Below are 16,333 nucleotides of genomic sequence, written 5' to 3' on the forward strand. Positions count from 1 at the left end.
CCCCCTTTAGCTGGTTGCCTTCTAACAGACAGAGAGCCTGGTGAATCATAGAGGACTTGGTGAATAATTTTACTGCTTTTTTTTTACCCCTTGTTTTCTTTTTTGTTGGGGTTAAATCAGTCAATATTTTAATTGGTCATAGGAGTATTGAGAGACCAGTGGAAGAGAAATGAAGTGGTATGAATTTTAGTCCTGTTTTCTAATAATTGACTGAGTCATTTGGGAGATGTTTTCTAACTATTCTAGGCCAGGGATTGGCAAGTTTTTTCTATAAGGACTAGGCAATAAATAGTTTAGAAATGAGCTGGATTTGGCCATAATTTTCCAGTCCCTGTTCTTGGCAATGATTTTCAACATTTATGAAATGGAAGATGCAGGCTAGATCATGTGACCCCAAAGGAGTTCATGGATGGTACTTAATGGTAATCTACCAATTCTCTAATGTGTACAAAAATCTGAGTTTTTGTAAATATATGCTTTTTTTAATGGGAAAATAGTTCCACAGATTTCATTAGATTTTCAAAGTGGTCCAAAACCCAGTTAAGGTTAAATACAGTGGGACTAGCTGATTTTTCTTTAATTTATTTTTTTATTGCTGCATTGTTGATTTACAATATTGTGTTGGTTTCAGGTATATACTGCTGTTTTACTTGTGGCAGACAGTGCCACATGTTAATCATAATAACAACAAATAAACATTTATAAATTAGTTGAACCACTATTTCAATCAAAGTGGCTTAGGTGTAGTTTACTTAGGTAATATTTTAAATTTTGGATGTTTTAAGTTACATGTAATTTCCTCCCATTTAGCCCCAAAAGAAGAAATCATTCATTGTTAATTGTGTTTCACTGAAATAAAAATAAAAATTAACCACCAAAAATGAATAAAATGTTTTTATGTGAAATATTCTTGAAAACACTTTATAAATATGGGACACTTCAGTGTGTACTTGAAACTGAGATTATTGGCCAAGAGTCAGCAAAGCGCCTGGAGAAGGGCTTTTTAACTAATCAAAATTAGGATGAAGCCTGTCAGGGACGGGGCAATTTCCCCCTCAACCCCTCTTGAGTTTTTGTGATTAGACTAATAATAAAATTGACACAAGACAGATTAACAGGAGAAAAAAAACAACTTAAAATTTTGCACATGGGGTCTCTTAGCAATGGGATATATAAGTGGTCAAAGCAGTTAGCTTTTATATTTCAGACAATTAAGTTGAGAGGAATTGACAGAAGAAAGAAACTTAGGTTTGAGTGTTTAATTTTTAAGGAATTTAAGCAAAGTTTGGGCTTCGGTAGCAAATTAGTAAAGAAGTAACAAGGTTTATTTATATAGAGGTTTCTTGGCCTGAATTCCCGGTCTCTGGTTGTAAGGATGTCTTTTTACCTCCTAGTACAGGGAGGGCACCTATCACATGGGAGATTTACTTCCAGCTTTCAGGGAGACGGGAGGGTCAAAGAATTCCTCTATAATGGCCATTTCTTAAATAAGTTTAATTCAAAATAGTTAATATGCTATTGAGGCATATTTTGGGTTGCCTGCCCTGAGCCCTAACAAGCCATATATAGAATGATAATGAGCAAACTATATAAAAATAGCAAGCTTTCATTGAGCATTCACTATGTGACACTGTTCTAAGCGCCTTATATTTATGAAGTCATTTCATCCGTTGAGATCGGTAACTATTATTGTCCCCATGAGGCACAGAGAGGAGAAGTACATACATATTCCACTGCCATGCAACCTAAGTGGAAAAGCCAAGAACGTGAACCCTGGCATTCTGGCTGCAGGACCTATGCACGTTGCTACTAGACTATTTTGCCTTTAGAGAGTTGGATCCACATACCTTTCCTGAATATTCCTACCTCAGGGAAGGGAAGAGCATTCCTTGTCTTTATAGGTGCTGCTTTCTAATGAACAAAAGTCTTTTCCATCTTTTACTTGCTCCAAACCATAATGGGCCAAAGCAGTGCGTATGTATCCTTTTTTTTTTTTTTTTTTATGCGGGAATATGAAGCTAGTTGTTCTCCAGTCTGGTGAGAATTTACATCCCTTTGGGAAACTTCAGCTTCATACTCTGCTTCCCCACATCAGTATTATCAATGGTAACTCCGCATGGTGCTTGCAGTCTGCAGAGCTGACTTCTGTACGCCCTGAAAGAAGCTCTAGAAAATAGTAATTTTTCTGTCACTTTATATTTCTAGTCATCTTTCAGCTCTAGGCAGCTCCCTGAATGGGCCACCTCTGTTTTGGCTCTGACACCATCCTACAGGACAGAAATAGTAGATGGGACCAGTTATTCTCATGGTTGCCAATTTGTTGACAATTTCTTGGCAATAGAATGAGTTTCTTTCTAGCAGAGCTAGAATACTCTGCCTACTGAGAAAATTTGCAGCCACCCTGGAGAGGAGTATTGGGGAATGTATTCATTCAAGTTGGAGTCAGCATCCATGGTTCTCAAGTCTGAGGTTTCTTCATGGGGCAGACAAGGCCATGTTCACTTGATGTAGTGGACATCTTCTGTTTGTGTCTTCTTGCTATTCTTTCTTTCTTCTGTTAGCGACACCTTCCCCTCTCCTTTGAAAAACTACTACCTCTTCCTGACTCTGTGGCTCCGGTGGAACCGTCCAAGCACAGTGTGTTACACTCTTTGCTACAGAAGTGGGGCTTATGACTCACATTAGATCCATCAGAATCCTTTCTTAGAGTATAAAAAGTGAGGATGGAGGAATAGCCTCTCTCCGCTTGAACTGCAAGCTATAAAGATGTGATTCCAGAGCTGTCTGAGGTTCATTTCCCTGTCCATGGGGTCAGAAAGAGAATCAAAGAGAGTTCTGACAACACCATTTGTGTCCCTGGGTATAGAAGTATCTGAAGCTGTTCGTATCTCTGTCCTTTCCAATTACATTAGCTAATAAATCCCCATCTTCAGATAGTTTGAGCGGATTTCTATTATTTGTCACTGAAAGCACTATTCTCTAAAAGTTTACAATAAATGCATATATTCCACATTGAGGAAACCAAGAAGATCAACCTTAGGTTGATGTGTTAGGGTTCTCTAGAGAAACAGAACTACTAGAAAATACATATATATATAGAGAGAGATTTTAAGGAATTGGCTCATGCAATCATGGAGGCTAGCAATTCCAAAATCTGCAGGATGGGCTGTCGGTGGAGACAGGGAAGAGCTGACACTGCAGCCCAAATCCAGTTCTGCTGAGGAATTCCTTCTAGCTCTGGGGAGGTCAGTCTTCTGTTCTATTCAGGCTTTTAGCTGACTGGATGAGGCCCACCCATATTACGTTGCTTTCTTTTTCTTTCTTTTTGGTGGAGGGGGAAGGTAATCAGGTTTATTTATTTTTTTTAAATGGAGGTACTGGGAATTGAACCCAGGACCCTGTGCATGCTAAGCATGCACTTTACCACTGAGCTATACCCTCCCCTCTGCTCACACATTATGGAGGGCAATGTCCACTTCATAATGTCCACTCTACTCAAAGTCCACTGATTTAAATGTTAATCTTATCCAAAAGCACCCTCACAGAAACATCCAGAATATAATATTTGACCAAATATCTGAGAATTCGTGTAGTCAAGTTGACACATAAAATAATTAACCATCTCAGTGGGTATTACCTTCATCACCAACCTATTTCTCATTCCTTCTTCCATGTCTTGGCCTCCTTTCTCTGGCATTAGCATACTCAATTCCACATGCCCTTATATTGTCCCTTTCTTGGCCAGTGTCATCAACCAAGGTAATCTGTCCGGGTCTGCCTTCCTTCTAAATTCAGAATTATCTTTACTTTATCCCCATCAAAACTTGGGTTTCCTCAGTGACTTTTTCACACCTGGTATCCAAATGAAAAGTAATCCCATAGTTTTACTCTGAAGTGTTAGTAGATTATACTGATGTAAGGTAGATCTCTTTGGTGAGGGGGAAGTGTTCTGCATTAAGTATAAATGTACAGGTGGAGTTTAAGCAATGTGTTAGGGAAGGAGTGGAGGTAACTTTGGACAAGGGAACTTCTAGTTCCCTATCATCCTATTTTGTGAGTGACTAGTCCTCTCTAGTCAAGCCCTAACTATTAAACATTTGGTTCCCTTCTTAATGCTTCCTTTCAAAAACGGGCAAATGCAAAGATGCAAAGTTTAAGATAGTATTCTTCTTTAGGAAACTGGCAATAGGTTAATTATAGCTAGACCGTAAGATGCTTGAATAGAGTGGTGGGAGATGATACTGATAAAACTGGCAGGAGTGAGATCCTGAATAACCATGTGTGTGTGCATCGGAGTCTGGACTTAATCCTGCAGGTGAAGGGTACCCTCCGAATCGGAAGTGGGGGAAAACAGGATCTGAATTGTGTTTTTGAAAGATCCTTCTGCTGTGAAGGTGTAGTGATGGAACCAAAACAGTTCACTTAAGGGGTCTTTCTGAGGCCCTGACTGCTGACTTCTGTTCTTGTGTTCAGTATTTCTCAGAAGCCTTCGTGGCTCAACCTGCTTCTTTTTCCTTTGATACTTGCCACCATCTTCTGTCCACTGAGGTACATACACCTCTGCACATAACTCCCTAAAAAGTGGGATATAAGTGCCCCTACTTCCCATATTCTTGAAATGCACAGGCCATTTTATATATTGAGATATAATTGACATATAACATTATATTCGTTTTAGGGGTACCACATGATCTGATATATGTATATATTGCAAAATGACCACTCCAATGTCTAGTTAACATCCATCACCTTAGTTACAAAAGTTTTGTCTTGTGATGAGAACTTTTAAGATCTACTCTCTTAGCAACTTTCAAATATACAGTACAGTACCATTAACTATAGTCACCATCCTGTACATTATATCCCTGATACTTATTTTATAGCTGGAAGTTGGTACCCAGGCCTTTTAAACTTTTAAAAAATGTTACTATTATTATTTTAATTTTTAATTATTTTTTAAAATTTATTTTGAGATTTTTGGGGGGAGGGAGGTAATTAGGTTTATTTGTTTATTTATTTATTTATAGAGGAGTTACTGGGAATTGAACCCAGGACCTTGTGCATGCTAAGCAAGTACTCTACCACTTGAGCTACATCCTCCCCACCCCAGGCCTTTGTAACTTTAATAATTTTATTGCTATTAGAATTCAGATAAGGGATAACAAAAATCACAAACATGAGGACATTTAAAAGTCTTTTAAAGCTATTTCATGTATGGTTCTTCATTTCTTTAGAAATGGCAACAGGAAGGCCTGGTGGTCTTCAGCCCATTTGGCTGCATGGCAAGAAGAAGGCTGAGAGCCATCAGATTTGGCAGGACTAACCTAGTGAACAGGGAAATGGACTTACATAAAAAGACAATGAATGACACCCCTTACGACCTTCATTACCATCTTTTTTTTTTTCTTTTTTTTTTAGTTAGTTCAGAACTTTTGTTCAGGAGACAAAATCTCTTCTATTTCCTCAGATGTTTGAATTAGACCCAGATGTCCCCTTTCCTTCACAGATCATTTATTTTCTTCTTTTGCAGCCCTTATTCCCAAAGGTCCAGCTAAGGCAAAGCTCCGTCTAGATGAGGTCACAAAGTTCCTCTGTATGAGTGTCTTGACTGGCACATGGTTACAGAGGGCTCTTTGTTGCAGTGGGTTGGTGAGGTTATTTAAGTTTGGGCTGGGAAAATATTGGCCTTCAAAGTTTCTTCCTTACAACTGGTACATAAGCACCTTTCAAAATAGCTGTAGAATGGAGATGGACAAGACAAATCGATAGTCACGATGAAGTAGCAAGCAGAAGAGGAAAGAAGGGGTCAGTAGATTATTGTAGTTTGAGTTTGAGAGCTCTGGTGGTACTGCTGCATTTTCCTTGTGGCATCAACAGGTTTTCTAGCAGTGCACAAAGGTATTGTTCAAACTTTGTTTTTCTGAGGGGGAAGTAATTAGGTTTTTACTGACTTATTTATTTTATTTATTTTTAATGAAAGTACTGGGAATAGAACCCAAGACCTCATGCATACTAAGCATACATTCTACCACTGAGCTATTTGCACCCCGACCCTCTTCAAACTTTGCAATAATACCTTCACTCCTTGGTAATATCACTAAGGTCCTAGCAGAACCTCTTAGATGAGGGTTCTGAGGCTAAGATGTACATACACAGAATCTCTGCTTCTTGAATTAAGAAATGTGTTGTCCATGTTTTTTTTTTTTAACAGTGCCCTGGGTGATTGAGGAACTTTTAAGGGCTTGAAATATTATAAGGTTTTCAGGTGAAAAATACTTTCATTAGCTAAATGTCACATTTTCTGGCTTTTCTTTGAGAACAGTGATAAAAAGGCATTTTTGTTCCTCTCTAAGAAAAACTGAAAAGCCCTTTGCTCACTTGATCAGATAACCAGCCATAGAAAGTCAGTTCTGCTAAGAACATATGGCTTTTTTCACTCATTCGAAGACTGATACCTCACTTTGTGCTAGGGTTTATACGAGGTGTTAGGTATGTGAAGACTTTTTTTCTCCAAAACTTAGCCTTACAGGGATATATACAAAGAAGATCATAAAATATCGAAGCATATTGCTTTAAAGGGAGCAGCTCAAAGAATAAGAGGTCAATGAACAAGGGGGGAGACATAAAGGGTTTTTCCCAAGAGGTAGTATTTAAGAAAAGACGGGGTGGGGAATTCCCCGAAGAGTAACCAATAAGTGCAAAAGACTAGAGGATGTTGGCCCGTTTGGGAATCTACCTGCTCAATGTTGTTGGAGTGTAAAACGTGGGGTAGTAAGAGAGAAGTGAGGTAAAACCAGACTTCTAGGGTAGGAGTCTATGCAATGTTCTGTAAGTCATGCAGGTTTTTATTTAATTCTAGTCTTGGACCATTAACAGAGTTATGATAACCATCTACATTTGATTAAAGATCGCATTTAAATCGTCTTAAAGCCAATGCTCAGATAATAAATTCTCAGAAACATCGTCTCTCTGATTAAGTCTCTCTTGGCAGGAATGGTGCATTAATTCATGGAATCAATCGTTCATGAGTCAAACTAAGTCTGTCAAATCTAGGCAATTCCTACAGTCCTCTCCCGTGGGCCATCAGAAGTCTGGGCCAGCAGAGTTTTCCTGAGCCCAGGCGCGAAGTGTAGGATAGTAGAGCCTTACATTCGACCCCCTCCCCCTCTGCAAAAAAAAGGGGGGGGGGTTATGGAGGCAACGGATGAAGGTAGGAAAGGGGAGCAGAGGGCTTTAGAGGCCAAGCATATTACTTAGAGCTTAAGTCGGGAACTGTTACCAGAAAGACTGGCAGAACCTTAATGGTACCTCACACCCCTCACCTCACGCAATTTTTTGCAATTTTCCTTCAACCTCATCTCCCCTTCCACCCTGGCTTGTCTGTTTGCCCCCCAGGATCAGGCCTCCTACTTTCTTCCTCCTCTTTCCCCGCCTGGTGGGATGCCAGAGCTTGAGGCCTTTGATTACACTAGGCGCGCGCCCCAACGCTATTTGCTCTGCTAACAATTCCATCCTCTGCCCTAATCTGTCCGTGGTTGCCTGCCAGCCACTGAGTTCGTTCTGCCCCACAGCGCAGCGCCTCCCGCTGCTCGCCCAGGGGCCGGGCGGCTCCAGGATCCTCAGGCGGATGCGGCCGCGAGCCGGTGCCACGTCTCCGCTGCCAGCAGGCCAGCGCCTGCGTGGGCTCGGGGGCGGGGCGGGGCGGGGCGGTGCGGGGAGGCGGGATCTGCGCGGTGAGCGGCGCGGACGCGGCCCAATGGGGCCTGCGGGCGGCGGCGGCGGCGGCGGCGCGCTGCGCGCTGGGGGGCGGGGCCCGGCGGCAATTGCTGGCAAGCCCGGGAGGCCGAGACCACTGTCGTTGCCTCGGCCGTCGCATCCCCCAGGGAGTCGTGTCGGCTGCCCCTTGGCCCCGAAGCCCGCGGATCGCCCCACACGCTCTGTGTGCGCTCCCGAACTCGCCAGCCGCTCCCCGCGCGCCCTGCCGACCGTGCCTCCTGCATCATGTGCGGTAAGGGGGCTGCGGGCGGGGGGCGTGTTGCGCGGCGGTGCTGGGGTGCGGTGCGCGCGCCGCTGAGGCCGGTGGCGCCGGCGGGAGCCGGAGTGTGGAGGGTGCGGAGTCTGGGTATTGGGCGGGGGGTGTCCGGCGGCGGCTGCGGGTGCTGGGGGCGGGGGCCGGCCTGAGAGCTGGAGGGGAGAGGGTGGGAGACCCTGGGAGGGCACCTGAGAAGAGGGCTGGTCCTAGGGGAGACCTGGGGGCCGAAGGGGGATTTGCGCGAAGAAGGGATCCAGGAGGGAAGAGAAATACCTGCATTGGGAAAGGAGCGAGGGCCGAGGGAACTAAGATGTGGAGGGGAGTGACTTCAGGAGTCTACCAGGTGAGTGAGGCAACCTGTGGCACATCAGGTGAGGTCTCTTGAATTTATCTTGCATTTTTCTAGGATTTATCTTTTTAAAAATATTTATTTTTAGTTAACTTTATTTCGGGCAGACCCAGTAGAAGATAGAAACATAGCTAGAGCTACGACAATGACATTACACATGATCTTACTTTCTGCCACCCCTGTCTCAACAGAAACCGTTGCTAATCAATACCTTGGTGAATCGGCCCGGAAGTGACCGTGGAGATAGATCTTACGTCATTTATTACTTGCGTGTGCATCCATTTAAAACACTTACCTATGAAACATTGGTCTACATTTAATGTGTTTTACCTGGAACAGTTACAACAGAAAGTTAGGCCCTTTTATTCCGTGTTTTGAGACTTAGTCCTTTTAATATTACCTAAAAGCACGAGTTAAAAGGAATTGTCAGAATTATATATGAAATGACCGCTATGCTCTGAAATTGGTATTAACTTGGCTATTGTCAGTAAAAAGAATTGAATTCTTACCTTTCTTACTGAAATTTACAACTGACCTTACCCCTGGAAGAAAGAACACTTTTTTAAGGGAAGTATGATTGTAATAAAATTGAAGCTATCTGGGTAACTTATTCTTTGTAGCCTTTTGCTAGAGGAATTTAGCAGGAAGTAGCTTATACTCATTAGTGTATATTTTTCCTGTATTTAACTTTATGCTAATTTCAGCTTCTGCAATGAGGAGCAGGTTTAAATTTAGAGTAGATTAAAAAAAAACGCTCAAAAACAGAAAGCTATAAATAGCTTGCTGAAATTATTAATGTAGAGCTGACTTTAGAATCATTTATAGTTTTGCTATGTCTAGGTAGTAGAGTGGTTTTGCAAAACACATAATTTAGTTCGGAGCTGTGAAATAATGAATTTGCAACCTGGTTAATCCCCAGTGTGCTTCCTTTGGTAATTAACTGTTCCTGAGTGATGAGGTCTGCGCCTAGTCAAGCCACTACCTGGCTTTCTGGTTGCAGGTCATTTCTTCATCTTGTTACAGGAGAAAAGGAAGTAAGAGTACAGTGGTGTAAAGATAAAATCGGATCTGGTTTAGAAAAGGTTTGAATAAGGGTGAGGCTTTTAGGGTGGAGATTAGGTGTTGGGAGTTTTCAGAGTCAACATCCCCATTCCACAGGGTTTTACTGCTGAGGTAACAGACAGGTGATAAGCAATAAAAAGGAATTAGTATTTGAGGCATTTCTAACATCCTGCTTTCAACCCAGACCAGAGTTTTACATGATTTCAGGAATAGGGTCCAGAATTTATCTCCTCTTTAATGTAAGTTGTGAAAGTTAACTGTTAAGAAGACGAGTTTGTCTTTATTTTCCTCCCATATCTTAATTACTGAAATAAAAATTCTAGGCAGATAAATTGGGTGGGAATGAGATTAAATGGCAGAATTTACCTTCTGATTACCTGCTGTTTGTTCAAGTTTTTCTAAATGATTATTTCATTTCAACATTGCAGAATGCTGAAACGGAAGAATGAGGGCTAACGATTCTTTCTGACATGCTTTTTTCTAATCAGAAATACTGATAAAAGTGTTGTAATATTTATCAGGTTGTTTTGGGATGGATGTTAGTGTTATTGAGGAAAAAAAAGATTTTATGATCAAATAAATTTAGAAGCAACAGATTAAACGATGTTGAGCTGGCTTTTTTTTTTAATTGCAGGACATCTTAGAACTTCTTATGTGCTAATAATAATAAGTGTTCTGAATCTCCCAGAGAAAAATAGTGTGTCTGTTTTCTAGGTTTATTTTGTCTTCCTCTTATGCTTGGTTCTTTGGAATACACTTTGTCCTTTTAAATTTGTTTTACCTTTGGCTTTGGTGAGAGAGCGTCAATTCACTTAAGCTACCCACAGCTTTTAACAGATTTTGCTGTTTTTTTTTAATAAATGTGGGGTTGTACCCTTCTGGTTCTGATGGTGTATATAAGTGACATTTTTGTAAATGAGGTCATATTTAAAAGCAGTAAGAGAGCTTCAATTTAAAAATATTCTGAAGTGAATCCTTCACTTTTTTTTTTTTTTTTTTTTTGGTAATTCTGTTGTCTAATGGCTTTGGGGCAAGTTGAGGAATGCTGAGACTGGCTGCTCAGATTAGTCATAAAACTAGTACTATTAACATATCCTTAGAAATCATACTGGGTATAAAGTAGTTGTGAAAGAAAATAATTAATTGCTTAATGAGTATTTCCTCAGTTGCGTTCCCTGGAAAGGGGAAAGTTAATAGGTCCTGGTAATGAGTAGTAGAAGGTAGGAAAGAGTTTTGTAACACATAAGTTTAGGAAATTCTGCTTTTGAAGATTTGTAATTGGCAAGATTAAAGGTTTTAAGAAGTTCTACAAATAAACCTGTTAACTTTGTTTAACCCAGTATTTCTTAAACCTTTAATGATGGAGACTTTCTTTCACTTCATCCCTACTTAGCGTTTCCAATATAGTGTTCTCTTTCTGTGGTATGCAAATTTTTGACTGTACGTTTTAGGTACCTAGAAAGTGTTAGAAGATATTTAAAGTGATCGCTTTGTATTTGGCATTCTGCCCATTTGGAGAGATGACTAAAACAAGGGAATTGCCTTCAAGGAATTGCTGTCTGGTTGGAGGAAACAGTGACTACATGTGCAACAGGTGTGGGTGGTAATTCACAGTCCTTGTTCACTTCCACGTTGTAGACAAGTGGAATGAATAGAAGTTCAGAGACAAGTTAGGCCGGGAACGTCCTGGATGATAGGGTAGGACTCTTACTCTGAGGAATGATGCCAGCTGGTAGAGAACTAGTGCATCATGAGAGGTACCACTGATGGCACGTTTCACTCAACAATGAATGGAGTCCGAAACAAATTGAGAACTACTACTAGTGGGTTTGAAAGACGAAATAGAAGTGCCAGGAAAAGAGGCCAAAGAACAGTGGTGAGAAGTAGAAGAGTTCTGGAGTGGTACATTGCTTTGGACAGAGTCTGCAAGAAAAAGGTCATTCATGTTTAACACTGCAGAGAGAAGTTAGTTGCATTTGGCTATAAAGAAATTATTAGAGAAGTTGCATTATATTGAAGGCAGAAGGATTTGAGGTTGTGTTGAGGAGGAGAGCAGGTATACCAACAGAAGAGAGAGTTTTGTGAAACTGAGGTCCCTAATAGAGTTGAGAAGTTGAGTTCCTGACTGTAAAATTAATACTGGTTAAGTCATACATACACTTAAGCATTGTCTCTAAATTGACCAAAAGTTGATTTATATCATTGGATAATAAAAATTCAACCCACTGTTGTGTAGGGTTCTCAGAATATTTTGATGTTAACAAAAAGTCTTGTATTTGCAAAGTGGAGGAATCACTTACCGAGTTACAAGTAGGAGAGGCTGGTTCAAGGAATAGTATGCTTTGTTTTCAGTCTCTAAGGAAGGATAAGAGGTTACAAAGGGTATTATAGTGTTAAGATGAAGACGAAGTCTTCAGGTCTATAAGGTAAGAATCTACCAAACATGAGAAAGAAGCTGGAAAAGAAAATTGGGGATTTGAGAGTAGTCTAGATTCTAGGCTTTAGAATAATACCTGGGGGAAGTTTGAAAGTTAGACAAGCAGTGAATTAGCAGGATTGGTCAACATTTGGGAGGCCCCTATGAAAGTGGACCTGAAATGGATGGACTTCACTGTAGAGGTGCTCAGGGGTGCAGGAGTGAGAGCATAATGAGCCCAGAGGGGCTGCCTTGGCAGGATGATGAAAAATTGTGGTCTGGTGTGATTGATCAGAAAGAGATGGGGAAGGTGGAATGTTGAGAGATTTGTGAGCAGGAAGTGCAAGCATTTTTTCAGGAAAGATGATGCCATAGGTAGACTGTGAGGGAGTGTATAATTAGAGATGTCTGAGTGTAAACAGTGCTTTGAGTTCCAGAATGTTAAAAATGCAAGGTAGAAGTGTGTTTTAGCTCCTTCCCGTGGCAACATGTGTTTACAACAAAGTAGGGGACTCTTGAAGCAGCATTTTGTAAACAGGAAAAAAAATTTTAAACAATTAAAAAACACACAAATAATTGAAATTTCTCATGTGTCACTTCATGTAAGTTTTTCTTTGTGTTTTTAGGATTGTAGAAAATGTTACCTCAAATAATATTTCATCTTTTAAAGGAATCTTGCCTATAGCATGTTCTTTTGTAATTATATCATTGACTGTGTTTTATGGCAGGTATATAGTTGATGTGTGTAAGTTAAATTGCAGAATTATTTTTAATTACAAAGAGTTAGAAAAACCTCAATAAATTGGGAAATGATTAGGTAAAATATGAGAAATCTATTATGGACTATTATTATTATGCAGCCATTAAATAGAAAAGGGTAAATGACATAGAAAGATCTCCAATATCTTAAGAGAAAAAAGTACAGAACAGCATATATAGTATCATCACATTCATGTGTTAAAAAAAACCCCTCTAAAACAATATGCATGTAAGATCATATACGTAGAAAAATTCATAATTGAAGGATTGAGACAATGTGTGTGGGATTAATAGTGATTATCTTCCCATGTGAGGGTGGAGAAAGAGATTTTTCACAACTCATTCTATAGATTATGTGTAATTTGAATCTTTAACAATGATGATTAATTAGTTTGTAACTTGCATTATATGAAAAAAATTTAAATCAAACTTGTGGCATTGTAGATAAATGTTGATTCAGAAAGTATAAAATTTAGAGAAGGAAATTAAATATTCATAAATTCGGTAAGTTCCAGTGTCTAGGGTCTCAAAATATTGAAGTTGTCAAGTAAAAAAATAGCTAAAAGCAGAATTTCTTGAAACTAACATAATGTTGCAAGTCAATTATATTTCAAAAAAAAATAAAATTTCTTATTCATAAAGACATAAATATAATCAGGGATAGAAACTTTAATAATTTGATTAGTCAGCTCATTTGCATTCAGTTTTCATTTCAATAAGGTCTAACAGTCTTTGCCTACAACCAGATTGCTTTCCACCAGGTGTGTCAAATCTGATCTAGGCCATATCTGAGTATTTTGTTAAGTAGGGTGCTCATAAGTGCTTTTATGTCGTTGAATTTAAGTTTTGCCATTTTCTGAGAATGATGGCTGTAGATGGAAGCATCTGCTTCAGTTAGGGAGATATTTATTCCACATGTGTTCCATTATTAAGAAAATTTGCACTTTGGAAGTACAAAGTGTGCTCCATACAACTACTGTGTGTGATAAAGCTGTGGAGAGTTGATGTTAAGGCTTTTGTGGTTACCTTAAGCAGAGCTGGTTATTTCGAGGTTTTTGATAAGATAGATCAAAGACTTGAAACAGGGATCAATCTAGTGATGGCTACTCTAATAAGCAAAACTCAGAATGTTGAATGATGAATTCCTCCCTGTAAACATGCCCTGCATGCCTGATTAACAGGATATTTGCCATTAAATTTTCCCAGCTACCTCAAGATTACAGATATCCCAATAATCTCCAACAACTGTGCTGTCAAATTGACAGATTCAATCTCATATTTAGTTTTCCTAACCAGGGATAATTTAGGTTAATCCCCCTTCTTCTTTCTCCCAGCTCTGTTACTTTGATCTTAGAAAATTTTTTTACATGTGTCGTCCTTTTCTTCCTTTTAGTTCCTGCCCAGTTATGAAAGGAGAAATACTGCTCCTACTTCCTCCTCTATTCCTCCTCTTCTCCTTTTCTTTGTTTCAATAGTGAACCAAAAAAAAAAAAATATGACAGTAATGATTATTAGCAATAGTTGTGTTTCCTCTCAAGGAAAAGACAGGTTTTGAATTGGAATTGATACGTGGTATTTCATTGAATCTGAGATGCCACTTTGGGGGTGGGTGTAGCTTGGTGGCAGAGTGCATGCTTGGCATGCACGAGGTCCTGGGTTCAGTCCCCATTGCCTCCATTAAAAAAACAAACAAAAAAACCCTAAGATGCCACTTATTGAGAAATGTGCCATTTTTTTTTTTATGGATCACAAAGAAAGAAAATATGAATGTCTTAAAATCAATGCTGTCAGTATCTGAAGCCCTGGAAAGTATTCTGAGGATGCTTTCAGAATATCAGGCTAAGCGATCTGATTGTCTTTACCTTAAACCTGTGATGAATCTTAGCATCACTAATGGGGACGCACTAGACGATGTAAAATGCATACGTACTTGTGACTAATTCTTGTCTGCCACTTTTAACTGAACTCAATCAGGCCTTTAGATCTCTTCCAGTTTACAGGATATGCAAGGAAAAGAGGAACTGGTTAGACCAAACTATGTGGAAACAACTAGACATGGCCAGAGGTGAGAAGTTCAGCCAGAAAATTGGCCCTGGCTTATTAGTAAGTCAGTGTCTTGGGGGGAAATAGGGCATCAGGGGAGAGCATTCTGAATTCAAAGAGACCTGCGAGTCTTAACAGTCAGATATGAGGTGTGATCCCTTATTATATTCTAGAATGAACAAATCAGCCGTAAAAGACTTTTTTTTGGATAATAATGTCCCTATTATATGTGAATGTGAACCTTGTATTAGGTGATACTAGAGCATTACCTTAGGTGTGACAGTAGTATGGTTTCGTAGGGAAATGTCCTCGTTTTATATATGTTAATTTGCTTTTATTAATTCTTAACAATATGCTCTGAAAATACTAAGGCCCTTCACCAGATTTCCAGTTTTAATTTAGTAGAACAAACCAGGTAAATGCTGTAACAAAGAAATAAGATGTGCTGTCTGTAGAGGCGTTAAAAAGTGCCAGATGCACCAGGAATGGTGCTGTGGCAATCAAAGAAGAGTCCTCAGAAATCCTAGGACATCAAGCTGGCGGGGACTGAAGTTGTCCTTGTAGGTCGGAGGGAGGAAATACTTGGCCCTTGTGCTATGACTCCCCGTGCAATAGAAGTCGCTCATCAGTCATGGCTTTCCTTCCTGTGTAGGCAACGGGGCCACTGAATCCTTTTCACAGGTGCTCTCTAGGGCTGCTACCGATTAATAACTTGACACTAGTTGTGAGACCTGTTTTACCATTTCTCAGTCTAACTTCTTCATTTTGCAGAAGGAGAAACTGAGGCAGGGTGGTATACTGGAAAGCTTTGGGGACATGAGTTAAAAGAATTTGCAAGATTTCTTCCGCACAAGAAACTTTTTTCATGAGCTAACAGTTGTTTAGTGTGAATTTTATTAGTTTATCAAATATTAAAATTTAAGTTTGTATGGAGATGGATATTGCTTTAGAGAGTCTCTCTTCCCCTATAAAATAGTACTCAGGATCTCAAGATTCACGCAGTGAGCCAATATGAACCAGGGAGATTGAATTTGAATATAATATCAAAGTTGAATGCTGTTGTTGAATTACATGTGTTGAAAATAGTAAATTTCATATTGCATCACTCTGAATTAAAAAAAAATATGTTGAGTCTATAACTTGTCTTAAAAAACAGTTGCTTTTTGTCATTAACATTTAAATTGTTTGACAAATTGGTATTTGATTATTATATTTAATCTTTAATTCTCTGAATGTATTACTTTTACCACTAGAATTAACATATCTTTAAGTGAGCGAACGAAACCAACCAAACAAACAAAAAACGTAGAGAGAGAGAACAGATAATGCAGGGTATACAGAAGTAGAAATGTAATGTTGTATACATGAAATTTATATAATGTTCAAACCAATATTGCCTCAATAAAAAAAAACTTAAAGGAATTACATTATTAAAAATAGGAGAGATGATTTAGTAGTGAATTTTTCTGGGTGGCTGCGTTGTTGGGATTTGGGCTTCCTCTTCAAGGCTTTCCAGAGTCCTCAGCCTGCAAAGAATTTCTGACAGTGTGATACGTTGCATTAGTTAATGACCTAGCAGATTATTTCGCAGTGTTGGAGAGCAGACTGGCTGAGAGTCAGAGTTCTTTTAGCACATTTATACTCAAGTTTTATTTTGGGAAAATATTTATAT

General features: G+C 39.4%; 1 protein-coding gene across 1 annotated transcript in view; it reads left to right on the forward strand.

The window, feature by feature from the left end:
• The first annotated feature begins 7,818 nt into the window (after positions 1-7,818).
• The window catches only part of GFPT1 (glutamine--fructose-6-phosphate transaminase 1), a 51,769-nt gene continuing 43,254 nt past the window's right edge, over positions 7,819-16,333 (forward strand). The window contains exon 1 of the mRNA XM_031467183.2: positions 7,819-8,008. Coding sequence (XP_031323043.1) covers positions 8,002-8,008 — 7 coding nt within the window. The 5' untranslated portion in view covers positions 7,819-8,001. The remainder of the gene's footprint in view (positions 8,009-16,333) is intronic.

The sequence above is a fragment of the Camelus dromedarius genome, chromosome 15, assembly GCF_036321535.1.
Source record: "Camelus dromedarius isolate mCamDro1 chromosome 15, mCamDro1.pat, whole genome shotgun sequence".
Taxonomy (NCBI): Eukaryota; Metazoa; Chordata; class Mammalia; order Artiodactyla; family Camelidae; genus Camelus; species Camelus dromedarius.